Here is a 19,194-nt window from a genome sequence, read left to right on the forward strand (position 1 = left end):
CCTGAGATAGTAGAAAGTGATAGAGGAACTCACTTTATTGGAGATGTATTCCAAGAAATCCTGCAGGTCCTGGGCATAGAGCAGCTTTTCACACCCCGTATCCCCAGAGAAGTGGGAAGGTAGAAAGGTTGAATGGGACTTTGAAGTTAAAAATCCAGAAGGTCATGGCTGAAACCCATAAACCCTGGACTGAGCGCCTGCCCATTGCACTCTGACCTCACCCGTTATGTGGGAGCTCTGAAGAAACAGCTCACGCAGATGTATAAATATGTTTATGATTCCATTCCAGATCCTAAGTGAAAGGAGGACATTGTTTACAGCCGGGGTCTGGGCGTGTTTAAAGAGACACCGTAAAGCACCACAGCCGCACCAAGTCCAACTCACAACTTCCACATCCGTTAAGTTGGAAGGAAAGAACTTGGACACACGCCGGTCACTGCTGAAAGGTCCTCAATCACGAGGCTGAACTATGGTTCTCGTCAAGCTCCGACTGACCTTCATCTTTTCTGTCATCTCTACTTTACCTATTGTTTAAATGATGAGCTAGAAGAAGAGTTTTAATGACAAGTTTATCAAACATCAAGTGATATCAGTATTGACTAAATTGCTGGACTGTTGTATATGTCTCCATTCAAAGACTATGTGTGATGTGTAAACATGGGTCAGGTTAATAAAAATGACATGTTGTTGGATGCTGTAAACCTCACCGACTGTGAGGGAAGAGACACAGAATCTGTATATTGTGTGGTGGTAAAAGCAACTGGCAGCTCCCAGTGCTCCGAGACAGCTAGAAAATGGTTGACGCAGCGTCTAGAAGGTGCAATACGTGGTAATCTAACTAATAAAAGGGGGTGGCATCGATGAATGCCACCGGACGGGACATGATCTTATTCTCCTGGATTGCAGGAGTGTTAAATCACTCCAGGGATGTGCTTCAACCCAACATGTACGTCATATATGTGGTTTTAAATCATATAAGTAGTTGCCACCCAGGAGACCAGGAGTATGTACCTTAGCCAGATTACAACCAGCTACTTAGATAGAGATATATTAGGTTTAAACTTGTAATATGTTTGATTGCAAAAGTACCAGCAGTTAAGAAAACAGCACAGGATATTAAAGTTCATGTGGTCCAGACCACCCACCACCCTAAGAACCGAGGTGGGAGGAAACATTCAGAGCCACTTGTTTATGTGACACTAAATGCTTTCATACCTGATAAAGTAAATCTGTCAAGCCATAGAAAACCACCAAGATAGATGGTATTGCCCGAATTGTGAAACCTGTAATTCCCTAAATCTTCAGGTGTGTACAGTATGTAACGCTGTACGCGCACCTATTGCTAGACACGTATACTGAGTATTCATGTCGCAGTGAATGGCATAAAGAGGTGTCCTGGTTCAGGGGAACTGACCAGAACGTAATCTCGGATGAATATTCTAATACATGGCTAAGCAAATTTATGTTCAAAAGTAGGTAATTGTCAGAGATATTTTAATATCTTTATAAAATGTGAACCTAAAATTGCTCAACATGACGGACAATTGTAACTCTGAAACAGCCTACAGAGGGGGGTGAGTATTCTATTCTAAGACTTCTGCTATATGATCTAATGACCTTGTAATCAGCTGATACAAAGGCTGACATGACAAAACTTAATGACACTTGCAATCCATTTTGCTAAATATACAGTGAAGGAAATAAGTATTTGATCCCTTGCTAATTTTGTAAGTTTGCCCACTGTCAAAGACATGAACAGTCTAGAATTTTTAGGCTAAGTTAATTTGACCAGTGAGAGATAGATTATAAAAAAAAACAAAAAAAAAACAGAAAATCACATTGTCAAAATTATATATATTTATTTGCATTTTGCACAGAGAAATAAGTATTTGATCCCTTTGGCAAACAAGACTTAATACTTGGTGGCAAAACCCTTGTTAGCAAGCACAGCAGTCAGACGTTTTTTGTAGTTGATGATGAGGTTTGCACACGTTAGATGGAATTTTGTCCCACTCCTCTTTGCAGATCATCTGTAAATCATTAAGATTTCGAGGCTGTCGCTTGGCAACTCGGATCTTCAGCTCCCTCCATAAGTTTTCGATGGGATTAAGGTCTGGAGACTGGCTAGGCCACTCCATGACCTTAATGTGCTTCTTTTTGAGCCTCTCCTTTGTTGCCTTGGCTGTATGTTTCGGGTAATTGTGCTGGAAGACCCAGCCACGAGCCATTTTTAATGTCCTGGTGGAGGGAAGGAGGTTGTCACTCAGGATTTGACGGTACATGGCTCCATCCATTCTCCCATTGATGCGGTGAAGTAGTCCTGTGCCCTTAGCAGAGAAACACCCCCAAAACATAATGTTTCCACCTCCATGCTTGACAGTGGGGACGGTGTTCTTTGGGTCATAGGCAGCATTTCTCTTCCTCCAAACACGGCGAGTAGAGTTAATGCCAAAGAGCTCAATTTTAGTCTCATCTGACCACAGCACCTTCTCCCAATCACTCTCAGAATCATCCAGATGTTCATTTGCAAACTTCAGACGGGCCTGTACATGTGCCTTCTTGAGCAGGGGGACCTTGCGGGCACTGCAGGATTTTAATCCATTACGGCGTAATGTGTTACCAATGGTTTTCTTGGTGACTGTGGTCCCAGCTGCCTTGAGATCATTAACAAGTTCCCCCCCGTGTAGATTTCGGCCGAGCTCTCACCTTCCTCAGGATCAAGGATACCCCACGAGGTGAGATTTTGCATGGAGCCCCAGATCGATGTCGATTGACAGTCATTTTGTATGTCTTCCATTTTCTTACTATTGCACCAACAGTTGTCTCCTTCTCACCCAGCGTCTTACTTATGGTTTTGTAGCCCATTCCAGCCTTGTGCAGGTCTATGATCTTGTCCCTGACATCCTTAGAAAGCTCTTTGGTCTTGCCCATGTTGTAGAGGTTAGAGTCAGACTGATTAATTGAGTCTGTGGACAGGAGTCTTTTATACAGGTGACCATTTAAGACAGCTGTCTTTAATGCAGGCACCAAGTTGATTTGGAGCGTGTAACTGGTCTGGAGGACGCTGAACTCTTAATGGTTGGTAGGGGATCAAATACTTATTTCTCTGTGCACAATGCAAATAAATATATATAACTTTGACTATGTGATCTTCTGGTTTTTTTAAAAAATATAATCTATCTCTCACTGGTAAAATTAACCTAGCCTAAAAATTCTAGACTGTTCATGTCTTTGACAGTGGGCAAACTTACAAAATCAGCAAGGGATCAAATACTTATTTCCTTCACTGTATATACTAAGATAAGCTTGTATTCTGTATTTTACCATATGTGGTATGTATATGTGCAAGTATGAGGGTAACACCCTCTCTCTTCATTATAAATAAAGATGCATCTGCCCCCCATGGCAGAGATAATTTGAACTCTGACGCTGCGTGTCATGGTCTCTCCGGCCGGCCTCTCTCAGATCGACCATTGAGAGAGCATTCACTAATTTGGAACTCATAGACAAATGCAGATAATGTCCAACGTTAACGGACAATGTAAATTCTGCAGCGACATATATGTCTATTGAAACAGTACATATCTAAAATAAGATAGACATGTTTAAGTTTGCATGTAAGGCTGTATTTACACGTGCCATTTTTTCCAGCTTTTTGTAAAAATGACAACAAAAAAATAGGCGCCCATTGAAGTCAATGGGTGCGTGAAAACCACGGACAGCACACGGACGCACATCCGTGTGCCATCCGTGTTTTACACATCAATTACATTGAAAAATAAACACAAGTGCTTGCATGTGCGTGAAAACCACATGCCACACGCAACGCACACTGATGTTAAAACACCATGCACACGGACAGATTTACACGCGTAAATCTGTCACGCTCATGTGAATGTAGCCTAAGGAGCTGATTATTAATGATAGAAGAATTTAAATGGTTTAAAAAAAAATTACAAATTCTTGTACAGACCTTTTATGGCAGCAATGACAAATTTAGGCCTCATACACATGTCTGCTCAAGGCCCTGTGCACATGGCGTTTACAGTGTACATCGGAGATATATGTCAGGGGGGCGTATACCTCTGACAGAGGCCACGACATATCCCAGGGTAAAGGCATACAGTGGGAAACGTTGCCCATATTGTATATAAAAAAAAAAATTATACAGCACGCATACGTTGTTTTTTTTTACTGGCTACAATATTCCATGCCTTTTTCTGCAGTAATGCGTCTGGTTAAATGGGGCCTATGAATACGTTTTAACGCATATGCCGGGAGCTTACCAGCGTATGTGTTAACAGTACACTGCAAACTCGGTGTGCAAAGAACCTAATGCACCTATGTTGTACGGATCCATATGATAGCGCCCAAAGAAATCTATGTGTCCTCCATCTGCCTTCTGTCATATGCAGGCACACAGGTTTTTCAAGGCATGTTCCATTTCATGCTGTATCACAGAGGTATTCTCCCTAGAAGCACTTTTTCTACGGAAGAATACAGCCTCCATAGAGTGGCACACAGTGTGCAAAACTGTTCAAGCGCTCTCAAATTGAATGGGGGTTATGAGTGAAGCGCTGTATTTTTATTTATTTTTTGTCCTGCTGGACCTAAGGCTAACAGCTGACAACCAGCAGGTCTTCATTTAAAAAGGGCTTTGTCCAGTTTGGATAACTCCTTTAAACTGTCTGGCATATCGGAGATAGCAGATCTAAAAGACTAAGTCCCCTATAGGTACACCACTGGATAGAATTGGATGCAGCGTCTCAGCATACAGTATCACACATGATAGGCTTAGATATAGGGCCCAGCTCGCTGACATTGCAGCTCCAGCGCTCGACCCAGGAAAGGTACGTATAATAATTGCTTTGGTTATGTGTTACTAATTTTTTTGTGTTTGTGCTGGTTTTTTTTGATCAGTTGTTGGACTACTTCGGATTCGAGGACTACTTCAATGACAGCGTTTTTTTTTATTCTCAATCAAATGGTTAACGATGATTATGTGGAAGTTTTTAATTTCAAGAAAAAATATTTTCTCTATGTCCTTATTTTTTTTAAACTTTATTACTACCGCCTTAGAAATGGCCGCTGGCTGATTGAGAGCATCCATTACTAGTCTAGGCTTAATGTTAGCCGGTAAAAAGGCTAACCCCCCCATTATTACCCCGGTACCCACCGCCACCAGGAGTGCTGGGTAGAGCCGGGTACGATCCAGTACCCGACCATCTGTAGTTATGGTCGGTCACGGGGGTCAGCCGCAGGCTGGTATTCTTAGGCTGGGAAGGGCTTCCACCCTGCTAATACTAGCCTGCTGCTATGTTGTATCTGGCTGGTTATGAAAATGGGGGGGACGGACGGACGGGGGACCAGCAATCTGCTGTGGCCCTGTATCTAAGGCTACTATGTGGTAGGCTTAGAGACAGGGCCCATAAGACAGGATCACACATGGGCCATGTATCTACACCTACCATTTACTAGGCTTAGATGCAGGGCCCAGCACACAGGATCACACCATGTGTAATCCTGTCTCCTGGGCCCTGTATCTAAACCTACCTCAAGGTAGGCTTAGATACAGGGCCCTAACAGTCAGTAACGCTATACTTACCCTCCTCTTCAGCTTTGGACGCAGCGGAGATCCTGACACCAACCAGCGTTGCGATGTCGTGCGCGGCGCACAGCGTCATGACCTCTGCTGTGCTCCGGAACAAGGAGGGTAAGAATACTGTCAGTTACTGTAATAACAGGGGCCCGTGTATTTTATTACATAGGCCCCAGTTACTATAGTACCGGTTAATAGAAGTGGTGTGGAGGGCCGAGGGCATTCCTGGCTTTGGGAACCAGTCGAAATTATGACCCCTATAGCTACGCCATTAGGTGGCAGTCATCCCGGGCACCAGACCAAAGATCCGGAGCTTGGGCCCCCGAAACCCCGATGCTAGTGACGCCACTGACTTACCCTCCTCTTCGGCTCCAGACGCAGCGGAGATCCTGAAACCATCCAGCATTGTGATGTTGTGCGCGGCACACAGCGTCGTGATGTCATACGAGGCGCACAGCATCATGACGTGAGAAGATGTCAGGACCTACGCTGCGCTTCAGAATGAGGAGGGCAAGTTTACAGTCAGTCACTATAGTAGCAGGGGTCCATGTCATTTTTACATAGGCCCCAGTTACTATAGCAGCTGTTTATAGACGTGGAGCTGGGGGCCACAGACCCCCTGACTCTGGGGCCCGGTCGCAGTTGCGACCCCTATAGCTACGCCATTATGTGGCAGTCGCCCGGGCATCCAGGGCACCGGCCCATAGAGCCATGGTCTGGGCCCCGAAAACCCGGTGCTAGCAACGCCACTGGTTAAAGCATATTTATATAATTAGCATCCATATTTTTCATTAAGCCCCTGGGATTACTAGGTGGTAAGAAGCTTCTCAGCCGAAGTGCAAACTAGCATCCTTAATGTAACTTCAGTAAGTCAGATATTTCGTTTTACCTGGCATTCTGTCCTGTCTCTGCGTGCCAGATCCTCAATGAATTCATAGCATACATGATAAGTGACTGTAGTTACTGGATAATCCCCTGAGTTTTGCTGTTCTGTATGTGCATTTGGGTTTGGAATACCTTCTACTTTCCCTATACGCACATAAAACTTTGCTTTATTCTCTAGTGCTTCTGCAAAACCAAAAACATAGTTTCATTCCATAGACATATTTTTATACTGTCAGAATAAACCTGAATTTAGACATTAAACACCTTTTTTTATCCAGTATTTTTTACATGTATATTTTAGGAGGATAAAGAGTATCTTCTATATCCTGTTAAATCAATACAAATGTATAGAAACAAAAAGAAAACAAAAGTAAATAGAAATGAAAAGGAAAAAAGAAGGTATACATTTATGAACAGAAACTGAGAAAGTTGCCTTATAGGTACAGTATAGTATGCAGAATCATAATCTATAGGTCTTTATAATAGTAATTGATAGTTCGTATCAATATTTGTACATTTACATAGTCAATTTGATGTTTTCTGTTTCATTTTCCAATATGCTTCATAGGTCATATCAATTAATCCAGCTAAATATTAGTTTGGACTACATAAAATAAAATCCAGTATAATTTCATATAACTACAGAGCACCGTTTGAAAGCCAAGTAAAGGGCCTTTTATATGGGACGATTATCGTGTAAAAAATAGTTCAATCGAGCAAACATTCCCAATCGTCGTGCAGTTTAAACATGTACAGCAATTGCCCAAGAATTTGTTCGTTTGTTATTGATCGAAGCCTTTATAATGGCATGAAAATGATGGTTTGTTGCCTTATATCCCCTTGTGTGAAGAGGCGTCTGCTAGGTCGTTATCAGACAAGACACGGGAGGAAAGACATGCAAAATTACAAAGAAAACATACGATGATTGTTACCTTGAACGTTAACAACTATATTGTAGATTAATGCTCGTTTTTACAGATTTAGCTTCACATGGACTCTTAGACAACAAATACAATGTACAATCAGGTTATATAAATGTGTACAGCATGGGAAAATCCAGTCAAGATGATCTTGTGACACACCATAGCCATGTGTGAGAAGATCACATAGATAAAGTGTGCGATCTTAGGCATCCTAAATGGGCTGTGTGGTTTAACAAATCCATTTTCATAACCTCCATCAATTAGCAGGAGAGGAGAGCAGCTACAAAGGGGGTCTCCTACATTAGAGGAACCTGCATGACCATGCATTAAACAAGCAGGCCATTGATCGGCAATATGAGGGAGTGATCGTGCCACCGCAGAGGAACTAGTAATTTGTCAGGTTCCCCTGCAGATTACAGTTTATCGCTAATCCCAGCGGTGGGACACATCTTATTTTCTGGGATCCCTTCTAACTAAATGGGTTTCTTCACAGCAGACAATCCCTTTAGGGTGTATTCACATGGTGCGTTTTTAACACGTTTTTTTTGCCACGTCGAAAACCGCACTGCAAAACAGTGTGCATTTTTACAGCAAGCATGGAAACTGCCTGGAGTAAAAATGCATGCAATTTTTGCAGTACGGTTTTCGGTCATGCGCCAAAAACCGCGCCATGTGAAAATCCCCTTAGACTCCGTTGGATTTCTGTTATTAAATTCTGAGAACATTTTAAGCAAACTGATCATAACAAATCTCTGATCAGCACTCTACAGAGCCCTGTATTTCTGTAAATCAGTGGTGTTATCAGAGGTCCTAGACATATAAGATCATTTTAAGGGGATTTTTGCCTGTCTTATGTTTGGCATACACTACAAAAACGATGATATATGATGTTAATATAGTCCTGTTACACCTACTCCTGAAATCCACATTTTTTGCCTTTTCTAGAATACAAGGCCAGTGACAATCAGTTGTAGTTCATTAGCTATAATCTCACCTTTCTTTTTCGATAGTCCACTAAATTTATATTTTTCATCTGGTAATATTAAGACGTCATCCAGAACGCATAGATTTGGCAGACAATCGATTGTGTAGCCTCTATATGAGGTGATAAATGTCAGTGGATTTCCTTGCAGCATGAGAATACGGAGATTTTGTAAAGTAGAGATTCTAGAGACTAGGTTGAAGAGCTCAGTGAGGTCATTGAAACTAAGATCAAGAGAAACCAAAGTTGGCCTAAAAAAAAAAACAAAAGAAAAAAACCTAATAAAGGAGTATCTGTTAAAATGTGAAACCTAACCTTGCATGCCATTATAAACAATCACGAGTCTCTGAATAGGTGGTGGAAACACTAGAAACTTTATAGGTGATAAATCTTTAGATGTAGAAGATTTTAATATTTTAAAGAGAACCTTTCACCTCCCCATACATGTGTCGTCAGATATAGACAGTGTTACAGCAAGAGCGAGGAGAGAGTGTACGCGAGCGCACGCTCTCACTCTTCAGCTTTCAAGATCAGGTCTTCTGCCGAACTGGCAAGAAGGCGTGTCACTGCTATGGACAGTGTAAGAGCTGTGGCGAGGAGAGCGCGCATGCGCACTCATCTCTTCAGCTCTTGCGAGAGATCAGTCTAGTACTTTGTCTGCCGAACTGGTAAGGGGGTGTGTTCTGCTATAGACAGTGCAAGCGCTCCCCAGCACTTACACTGTCCGTAGCAGTGACACGCCCCCTTGCCAGTTCGGCAGAAGACTGATCTTGAAATCTTGAAAGCTGAAGAGTGAGAGCGCGCACGCACACACACTCTCCTCTATCCTCGCTCTTGCTGTAACACTGTCCATATCTGATTGGAAGTGTCACAGCCATAGTAACATTCCCCCTTGCCAGTACATGCTCCATTGACAGTTCAGGGGGTTATTTAAATATCGGGCGCCAAATATAACGGCACCGATATCTAAATAATGGAGGAGGGTAGAAAAAAAATGTAAAGTGCCCCAGGGTTTGTGCAGCCCTGCCCATTATATGCTGCACATGTATGGGGAGGTGAAAGGTTCTCTTTAAGAAACTCCTCATCTCTGATGTGAATGATTATTTATTCACAGGTCCTAGGTTAGGGTTTCTCAGTCTGAATCTACTATTTCTCTAGCCCACAAACCCCCCCCCCCCATCTCTTGTTCTCCCTAAAGATGTTTAAGGGCCATAGGCCCTTTAACTTACTGGAGGTAAGTCCTCTGAATTGTATGTCTAAAAAAATTATGTCTTTGCCTCATCACACGACTACATTGGATTTGCTGTCCGCAAAACCACAGGTCCGATCCGGTCCATTAGACCGCAAAAAACCTTTGTTGTGCATCCATGTGTCACCAGGACTCACAGATCCACAACAATTCACCAGTATTAGTGAACCCGCAAATCTGAACCGTAAAATGACTTGTCCTGAGTTTTTGCGTTCCGGATTTGCGGCCCCAGCACGGATCCGTAAAAACCACGGTCGTGTGCATTGGGCCATAGAAAGGAATGGTTTCGCAATTTGCGGATAAATTGCGGCCGCAAAAGCATGGTCGTGTGCATGAGGCCTAGCGTTTGCAACTTCTTTGTTACTATTGGAATAAGACCTTCAGCGTATTGTTGTATTACTGTGATGTTTTATTATTGTGAAAACTAAATAAAAACATTTAAACAAAAAAAATATATAAATATAAATTATCTGACAACTCGGTGACAGGGCTGCATATGTACAGACCTGGCTCCTTTCATTTAACCACTGGCTGTGCTCATTATATTAAATGTAAATTATGACGTACCGTATAGATAAAATATAATGAATTACACTAGAAGTATTTACACCTAAACGTATTCATAATGGACTAATAGTCATCCATAAACCAAAAATGTGTTACCAGATATTAGCAGTCAGGAATAAACTTTCTGAGGAGCACTGAATTCTGTTATAGGCAAGTCCCAAATGTTGTAACAATGGAGGTGGATTCATACTTAGATCTTTTAAGCTTGAAATGTGGTTAGAGCATAGCTCCAACATCTGAAACAAAGAAACGGAGTCTGAAAATCTACTACATACTGTAGTGTAACTGCGATTAGCCGTAAAGAATTAACTAATGAAAACACAGTGATCAGCATATTCACCTTAAGTTTTCTTGGTAGATTATCAGAATACACGGTTTTTAATTTATTTGCACTCAACACAAGTTCTTCAAGGTTCTGAAATGTAAGCAACTGTTCATCTACTTCCGTTATCTACGTAAGGAAGAGGGAAATACAAATCAGAGAGATTAATTATGTTCAAGAATCTTAATGTGATCTGTCATTCAACCAAGATGAATCGGGCATTTAAATGACAATTAACAAAGAACTGGGCTGAAAATTTGGGCCGTACACTTTCCCTTGCCCTACCTGTAGCTTTGGACTTTGATTTCTAGATGGTCATTAGTGGACATGAATTAAAGGGGTTATCCGGGATTTTAAAATTGATGGCCTATGCTTTGGATAGGCCATCAATATTAGATTGGTGGAGGTCTAACTATCGGCACCCCAGCCGATCAGCTGTTTGAAGATTTTTATTTTTTTTAAAACATTTTTATTAACATTTTTCAAATTTTGTACAAACATTTCACAAAAAATTTTGCGACATCAATGAACAGCTCGCAACTGCGAGTATAACAGAAACAGAATAATTACATACTTGCATGGCATATCGTCTTGCATCTGTTAAGAAATTAACATTACTTCCCCTATTCCCGATCATGACTTAGATCATTGAAGAATAATAGCACCGCCCCATCTATCCCTTATCTGCTATTAGACTGGAGTTGCAAGCCTCCTAAAGTGCCAGCCAGAAGCTGCGTATGATACCACGCTGTGTGTTTAAAAGGCGTAACAATTTCCACCACCTCAGTCGCTGTGCATTGCGTTTCTATAAATAGCTGCCATTTAGCAAACAACTTTTTGGCTCCCGTTTCTTTCCTTCTTTCTACCTCCACTCGTTCAAGAGCTAACAATTGTTTCAAGCGGGACACGATCATGTCGATGTCCGGTGTATCAGCTTCCAGCCATTTACACAAAAGGCATCTCAAGGCCACCAACAAAATTGTGTGCACCAGGGGGGGAGGAGATCTCGTTCCTCCAGCAACCTCTTCCTCTGGCGGTCGCGCCTGATGGAACAGCAGCGCTTGGGGCGTCATTAGAAGGTTTGCCTTCCAATGATCTAAAATATAGCTACGTACCATTACCCAGTACCGTTCAGTATGAGCACAGCACCATACTCCGTGCCACAAATTCGTCAGGGGGGTATTGCATTTGGGACAGCTCGTAATGCGATCGGGGAAGGACTGTGAAGGCAGAATATTGAAGCCATAGATAGTTGCATTAGTTTGAAATAGGTTTCCCTCCAGCTCTCGTTAATGATCACCTTCCGTACCGTCTCCCAACCCTCCAATATGGTCTCTCCTATAGCCGGATCGTGAGTCCACCGTTCCCAGACTTTGAACATTACCCGTTGTTGCGGGTGGACAAAATACTCCCCTAGTGCTCTATACAACCTCGTGATAGTCGCCCGAAGAGCCGTTGGGCCAATGACCTCATCTAGCGTATGAGTGGTGGCTTCCTTATTTAAATCTCTGAGCCTAGAGGTACAGAATCACCGCACCTGGAGAACTTGTAGAAAATTAGCGTTGTCCTCTAAGGGACTGAGTTTAGCCCTTTCCTCTGTATGCATAAGGTCTCCTGCATTACTAATACCTGTATCCCCCCAAGAGGCAAATCTGTCTCCACTGTCTACTCCCGGTAAGAATTCCAGGTGTCCACACAACGGCATGTGCTTGGATAGCAGGTGAGGCAAGTCAAAAATTTTACGAACCACTTTCCAGGCTAGGACTGTATCTCTCAGAACAATGGAGGTTTTGAGACGGCACGGAAGAGAGGCCACCCGACAATGCAGCAAGGCCTTTAAGTTCCAGGGTGAGGCATACTCCCCCTCTAGATCTAAGTTGGAATAATGGTTCGTTTCATGAAGCCAGTCCACTACATGACGAAAGAGGCACACCACATTGTATCCCCTAATATTAGGAAACTTCAGCCCCCCCTCATGCTTGTCCCTCATGAGCTTAGTGAGTGCAATGCGAGGCCTCTTTCCCGCCCATATGAATTTTGTAAATGCCTAATTCAGCTTGGAGACGTCCCCATGTTTCAGTAAGAGCAGGAGTGTTTGAAAGGGATATAGCAATCTGGGGAAACTGACCATCTTAATGAGGTAGCACCTCCTCAGAAGGGATATCGGTAACTGACACCATCTGGTGAGTTCCGCCTGCATTTTTTTAAACAGTGGTGGATAATTCAGGCCATACAAGGTTTCAGGTGCCTTCCCTATCTTAATTCCCAGATAAGTAATTGTTTCACCGGGGATATCCCGCATCCCAAGGATTGCCAAAAGGTCCCAGGTAATGGTTTGCCCAACTCCAGCAGTTCGCTTTTAGCTATATTGACTTTGTATCCCGAGCATTGCCCAAAGTCCTGCAAAAAGTTGAAGACCGGCAATAAGTGTTCTTGAGGATTCTACATAAACAGAATATCATCAGCGAACAAGGCTAGCTTGAGAGCCAAAGACCCCACCTGGATACCTCTGAACACTGCCGACTCTTCCAGAAATCTAGCCATTGGTTCAAGTGCCAGATTAAATAAAAGTGGCGACAAGGGACATCCCTGCCGAGTCCCTTTATGCAATTGGAAGGGAGCCGACAGAAATCCCGAAGAGTAGACACGCGCTTGGGGATTAGTATAGACCCCCTTCAGAAAGATCCGAAAGGCTCCCTGGACATTCATCTTGTCCAACACCATCCCCAGCCATTCCCACTGTATGTTATCAAACGATTTCTCTGCGTCTAGCGCCGGCCGGGTACCTGGCCGGGGATCGTGTCGGACTGTTTCTAGTACGGTCAACACCTTACGCAGATTAGTCACTGCTGCCCTGCCCTTTACAAAGCCCACTTTGGATTTTCCCACCAATGTCGGTAGATACACGGCCAAACGATTAGCTAAGATTTTTGTAAGTAATTTCTGGTCTTGGTCTATCAATGATAATGGTCGATAGGACCCCGGGTCCAGAGGGTCCTTCCCCTTTTTGGGCAGCACCTTTATATGCGCTATTTTGGCCTCCATTGGTAGCGTACCGGTCTGTAATAAAATGTTATTATACTCCATCAAAATGGGGCTGATTTCTTCTCTGAGGGACTTGAAAAATTCTCCTGTGAACCCATCCGGCCCAGGGGCCTTCCTGTTAGATAAGGTCCTAATGGTACTCGCTATCTCTTCCACCGTGATCTCTGCGCTCAGCAGATCGTTCTGCTCCTGCGTGAGTCCAGGCAGCTTTACCTTCTCCAAAAATTCCTTTCCTTTTTGGGTGTCGACAGGCGTGTCTGAATACAGGGCCTGATAATATGTACGCAGTATAGTGTTTATGGTTTTTGGATCCGCTGTAGGAAGTCCGTTGGCGTCTTTAAAGGTTAAAATGTGCGACGGTGTATACCTCCCCTTCGCCAATCGTGCTAGTAATTTGCCCGCTTTATTACCGAAACACAAGGTCAGCATCAAATTGAGACCGATAAATGCTTTCTCTTTTGTCTAGCCATTGATCATACTGTCGCTTGGCTTCCCTCCAAGCCTCCCCCAGAGACGCTGATGGAGATTGTAAAAACGCTGTGCATGCGCGCCTTAATCGGTCGCTCGCAGTCTTGTACCCTTCGGTGGTTTTACGTTTAAGAGTGGCCATAAATTGTATTATTTTCCCGCGAATTACCGCTTTAGCTGTACGCCAGTATAACGACGGGTCCGTACGGTGTGACGCATTATCCCCGTCAAATTCCGTCCACCAGCCCTCATCCGCCGCCAGAAAGGAGGGGAACCGCCATATAAAATCCAGTCCCTTAGCTACCGCGTCTGCCAAAGTAATTGTGATTGGGGAATGGTCAGAGATGACCATATCTTCTATCGCCGCGTCACGTAGCCGGCGGGAGAAAGTGTCGTTCACCAGTAAGTAATCAATGCGCGACCACGACTGATGTACATGAGAAAAGTGTGTGTACTCCCTCGCATCGGGGTGCAAACTCCTCCAAGCATCTGTGAGGGCCGTGTGTCTCAAAAAATCTGGCAGGATCCTATCCCTCAGTCTCTGCAAAATGGACCCTACACTTCTATCTTCCCTAGCAGACCTTACGGTATTAAGTTCTCCCCCTAACACCAACAGCTTAGTGCGATCCTGCTGGAGTTGGGTTTCCAATTCACCAAAGAACTCTCCGTTGGCCGCATTAGGCCCATAAACATTATGGATGCTAATAGTTTCCTCTGCATGCTCCATCACTAGATGTATCCAACGACCCTCATCATCACGGTCCTGGGACACCACCGTAAAAACAAAATTTTTGTGCACCAATATTATCACTCCCGCCTTACCGTCTCTTGCGGCCGAGCCGTTTGAAGATTTTTAAACCGATTTAAACAAAGAGGCTGAGGTGCTCATACGAGTGCCGCAGCCCCTTCAAACTGCTGTTCGGCAGACCCCCCACCAATCTAATATTGATAGCCTATCCTGAGCATAGGACATACATTTTAAAATCACAGATAACCCCTTTAATATCCTGGTGGTTACATAGATACATAGTAAGTACGGTTAAAAAGACAGATGTCCATCAAGTTCAAACAAGGGATGGGAGAAACTATAGAACTCTGTTTTACCCCTGTTAACTAACCCCTTCCCGCTGTGGCCACTTTTGACCTTCCTGACAGAGCCTTATTTTTCAAATCTGACGTGTCACTTTATGTGGTAATAACTTCGGAATGCTTTTACCTATCGAAGCGATTCGGAGATTATTTTCTCGTGACACATTGTACTTTAAATTAGTGGTAAAATTTGGTCAATACATTCAGTATTTAATTGTGAAAAACACCAAAATTTAGTGAAAAATGACAAAAATTTGCATTTTTCTGAATTTAAATGTATCTGCTTGTAAGACAGATAGTAATACCACACAAAATATTTGCTAATTAACATTTCCCATTTGTCTCATTTAGATTGCCATCATTTTTTGAATATCCTAGAACTTTAGCAGAAATTTCTCACATTTTCAAGAAAATGTAAAAATGCAATTTTTATAGGGGCCTATACAATACAAACCCCCATAACTCACCCCATTTTAAAACCGGCACCCCTCAAAGTATTCAAAACAGCATTTAGAAAGTTTCTTAACCCTTAAGGCATTTCACAAGAATTAAAGAAAAGTAGAGTTGAAATTTACAAATGTTTATTTTTTTTGCAGAAATTCACATTTAATCATTTTTTTTCTGTAAAACACAAAGTTTTCCCTTAGAAACACAACTCAATATTTATTGCCCAGATTCTGCATTTTTTAGAAATATCCCACATGTGGCCCTAATGGACTGAAGCACAGGCGCAAAAGAAGCACCTAGAGGATTTTGGGGCCTCCTTTTTATTAGAATATATTTTAGGCACCATGTCAGGTTTGAAGAGGTCTTGTGATGCCACAACAAAGGAAACACCCCAAAAAATGACCCCATTTTGGAAACTACACCCAACCGGGAATTCATCGAAGGGTGTATTGAGCATTTTGACCCCACAAGTGTTTCATTAATTTTTTTCGAATTTGGATGTGAAAATGAAAAATTTAATTTTTTTCCAATAAGATGTAGTTTTAGCTCAAAAAACGAACAAACAACAATGTCCACAAGGAATGAAGAAAAAGCCCCCTAACATTTGTAAATCAACTTCTCTGGAGGAGTATGGAAATACCCCATATGTGGTCATAAACTGTTCTTTGGGCACACGGCAAGGCTCACAAGAGAAGGAGCGCCATTTGGCTTTTGGAGCACAGATTTTGCTGGATTGGTTTCTTGACACCATGTCGCTTTTGCAAAGCTCCTAAGGTATCAAAACAGTGGAAACTACCCAAAAGTGACTCCATTTGGGATGCTACACCCCTTGAGGAAATAATCTAAGGCTATGTTCACACGGAGTATTTTGGGGGAGGAATATCTGCCTCAAAGTTCCAAACGGAATTTTGAGGCAGATATTCCTCCCCCAAAATACTCCGTGTGAACAGCAATTATCGCGCCGTTTTTCGCCCGCGGCCATTGAGCGCCGCGGGCATAAAACACGCTTTCTCCTGCCTCCCATTGAAGTCAATGGGAGGTCGGAGGCGGAAGCGCTCGAAGATAGGGCATGTCGCTTCTTTTTCCCGCGAGGCAGTTTTACTGCTCGCGGGAAAAAGACGCCGACGCCTCCCATTGAAATCAATGGGAGGCGTTCTCGGGCCGTTTCTGCCGAGTTTTGCGACGCGGTTTCCGCGTCAAAAAACTCGGCAAAAGACCCCGTGTGAACATAGCCTAAGGGTGTAGTGAGCATTTTGACCCCACAGGTGTTTTATAGATTTTATTAGAATTGGGGAGTGAAAATAAAAATATTTTTTTTTTCCAATAAGACGTCGTTTTAGCTAAAAATGTTCTCAACAAATAAAAGTTGAAAAGGCACCCTTAGGCCTGGTTTACATGAGCGTGTGCGTTTTGCGCACACATAAAATGCGGCGTTTTGCGTGCGCAAAAGGCACTTAACAGCTCTGTGTGTCATCAGCGTATGATGCGCGGCTTCGAGATTTTCGAGCATCCGCCATCATTATGACACTCCGTTTGGATGTTTGTAAACAGAAAAGCACGTGGTGACCTGCGTGATTTTCACGCACCCATTGACTTCAATGGGTGCGTGATGCACGAACAGCGCACAAATATAGGACATGTCGTGAGTTTTTTTCAGAGGACTCATGCTGAGCAAAACTAACGGACTGTCTGCATGCCCCCATAGACTTATATAGGTCCGTACGACACGCGTGAAAAGCACGCGCATCGCACGGACGTATATCACGCTCGTGTAAACAAGGCCTAACATTTGTAAAGCAATTTCTCCCGAGTATGGCAATACCCCATATGTGGTCAAAAACTGCTGTTTGGGCACACAGTAGGGCTCAGAAGGGAAGGAGCGCCATTTGGCTTTTGAAGTGCAGATTTTGCTGGATTGGTTTCTGGGCGCTATGTCGCATTTGCAAAGCCCCTGTGGGACCAAAACAGTGGAAACCCACCAGAAGTGACTGAATTTTGGAAACTACACCCCCTCAAGGTATTCACCTAGGGCTGTAGTGAGCATGTTGTCCAGAAATTAGTGTGCACTCGATGTTGCACAGTGAAAATGGTAATTTTTCCATAGATATATCAATATGTGGTGCCCAGATTGTGCCACCATAACAAGACCACGCTCTAATTATTATGCTGTGTTTCCCGGTTTTCGAAACACCCTACATGTGGCCCTAATCTTTTGCCTGGATTCGACCAGGCTCAAGAGTGAAAGAGTACCATGCGAAATTGAGGCCTAATTTAGCGATTTACAAAGTCCATTTTAAAAACTGCACCCTTCAAGGCATTTATTAAGAGGAGTAGTGAGCATTTTCACCCTGTGTCTTTGCTATAAATGAATGTGCTGCGGATGGTGCAAAGTAAAAATTTAAATTTTTCCACATATATACCATTTCAGTGGCAAATACGTCGTGCCCAGCTTGTGCCACTGGAGACATACAACCCAAAAATGATTAAAAGGGTTCTCCCTGGTATGCCATATATGTGGAAGTAAACAGCTATTTGGGCACGCTGTAGGGTTCACAAGGGAGGGAGTGCCATTTGGCTTTTGAAGAGTGGATTTTGCTTGGTAGTAGTTTTGTTTGAGTATTGCTGGTGTTTTCATTTATAATGTGGGGGCATATGTAAGCTGGGCAGAGTACATCAGGGGCATAGTCAGGTGGTATATTAATGGGGTAAAAAAAAAATAAAAAAAAATAAAATCAATAGGTGTGTTAGGCCTCATGCACACGACCGTAAAAACACACGTTATTACGGGTCGTAATCACGGGCTCATAGACTTCTATTGGCCACGGGTACCTTCCCGTTTTCTTACGGGAAGGTGCCCGTGCCGTTGAAAAAGATAGAACATGTCCTATTTCAGGCCGTAATAACGGCACGGGCAGCCCATAGAAGTCTATGGAGCTCCCGTAATGACGGGTGGCTACGTGTGTGCACCCGTCATTACGGCAGCGTTGCTAGGCGACGTCGGTAAATAGTCACTGTCCAGGGTGCTGAAAGATTTAACTGATCGGCAGTAACTGTTTCAGCACCCTGGACAGTGAATTCCGATCAGAATATAGATCAACCTGTAAAAAAAAAAAAAGACGTTCATACTTACCGAGAACTTCCTGTTTCCTCCAGTCCGGTCTCCCGGCCGTTGCCTTGGTGACGCGTCCCTCTCGACATCCGGCCCGACTTCCCTGGATGACGTTTCAGCCCATGTGACCGCTGCAGCCAATCACAGGCCAATCCCAGGCTGCAGCGGTCACATGGACTGCCGCGTCATCCAGGGATGTCGGGCTGGATGTGAAGAGAGGGACGCGTCACCCAAGACAACGGCCGGGTAAGTATGAATTTCTTTAACTTTTATTACAGAAAGGGCTGTCCCTTCTCTCTATCCTGCACTGATAGAGAGAAGGGGCTGCCGATTACTGCAGTGCTATTTTGCAGCCAAAAACGTGCCCGTAAATACGGGTGGAATACGGGTGACACCGGACCCATATTTACGGGCACGGGTCCGTAAATACTGGTGCAAAACGGGTCGAATACGTGTGACACCGGACCCGTATTTACGCCAGTATTTACGGGTGGGAAAAAATACGGTCG

General features: G+C 43.5%; 1 protein-coding gene across 1 annotated transcript in view; it reads right to left on the minus strand.

The window, feature by feature from the left end:
* The window catches only part of LRRC43 (leucine rich repeat containing 43), a 74,922-nt gene that overhangs the window by 35,376 nt on the left and 20,352 nt on the right, over positions 1 to 19,194 (minus strand). Inside the window, exons 3-6 of the mRNA XM_075854706.1 lie at positions 10,546 to 10,656; positions 10,302 to 10,441; positions 8,402 to 8,640; positions 6,489 to 6,667 (exon numbers count right to left, since the gene is read on the minus strand). Coding sequence (XP_075710821.1) covers positions 6,489 to 6,667; positions 8,402 to 8,640; positions 10,302 to 10,441; positions 10,546 to 10,656 — 669 coding nt within the window. The remainder of the gene's footprint in view (positions 1 to 6,488; positions 6,668 to 8,401; positions 8,641 to 10,301; positions 10,442 to 10,545; positions 10,657 to 19,194) is intronic.

Source organism: Rhinoderma darwinii, chromosome 1, assembly GCF_050947455.1.
Source record: "Rhinoderma darwinii isolate aRhiDar2 chromosome 1, aRhiDar2.hap1, whole genome shotgun sequence".
Classification (NCBI taxonomy): domain Eukaryota; kingdom Metazoa; phylum Chordata; class Amphibia; order Anura; family Rhinodermatidae; genus Rhinoderma; species Rhinoderma darwinii.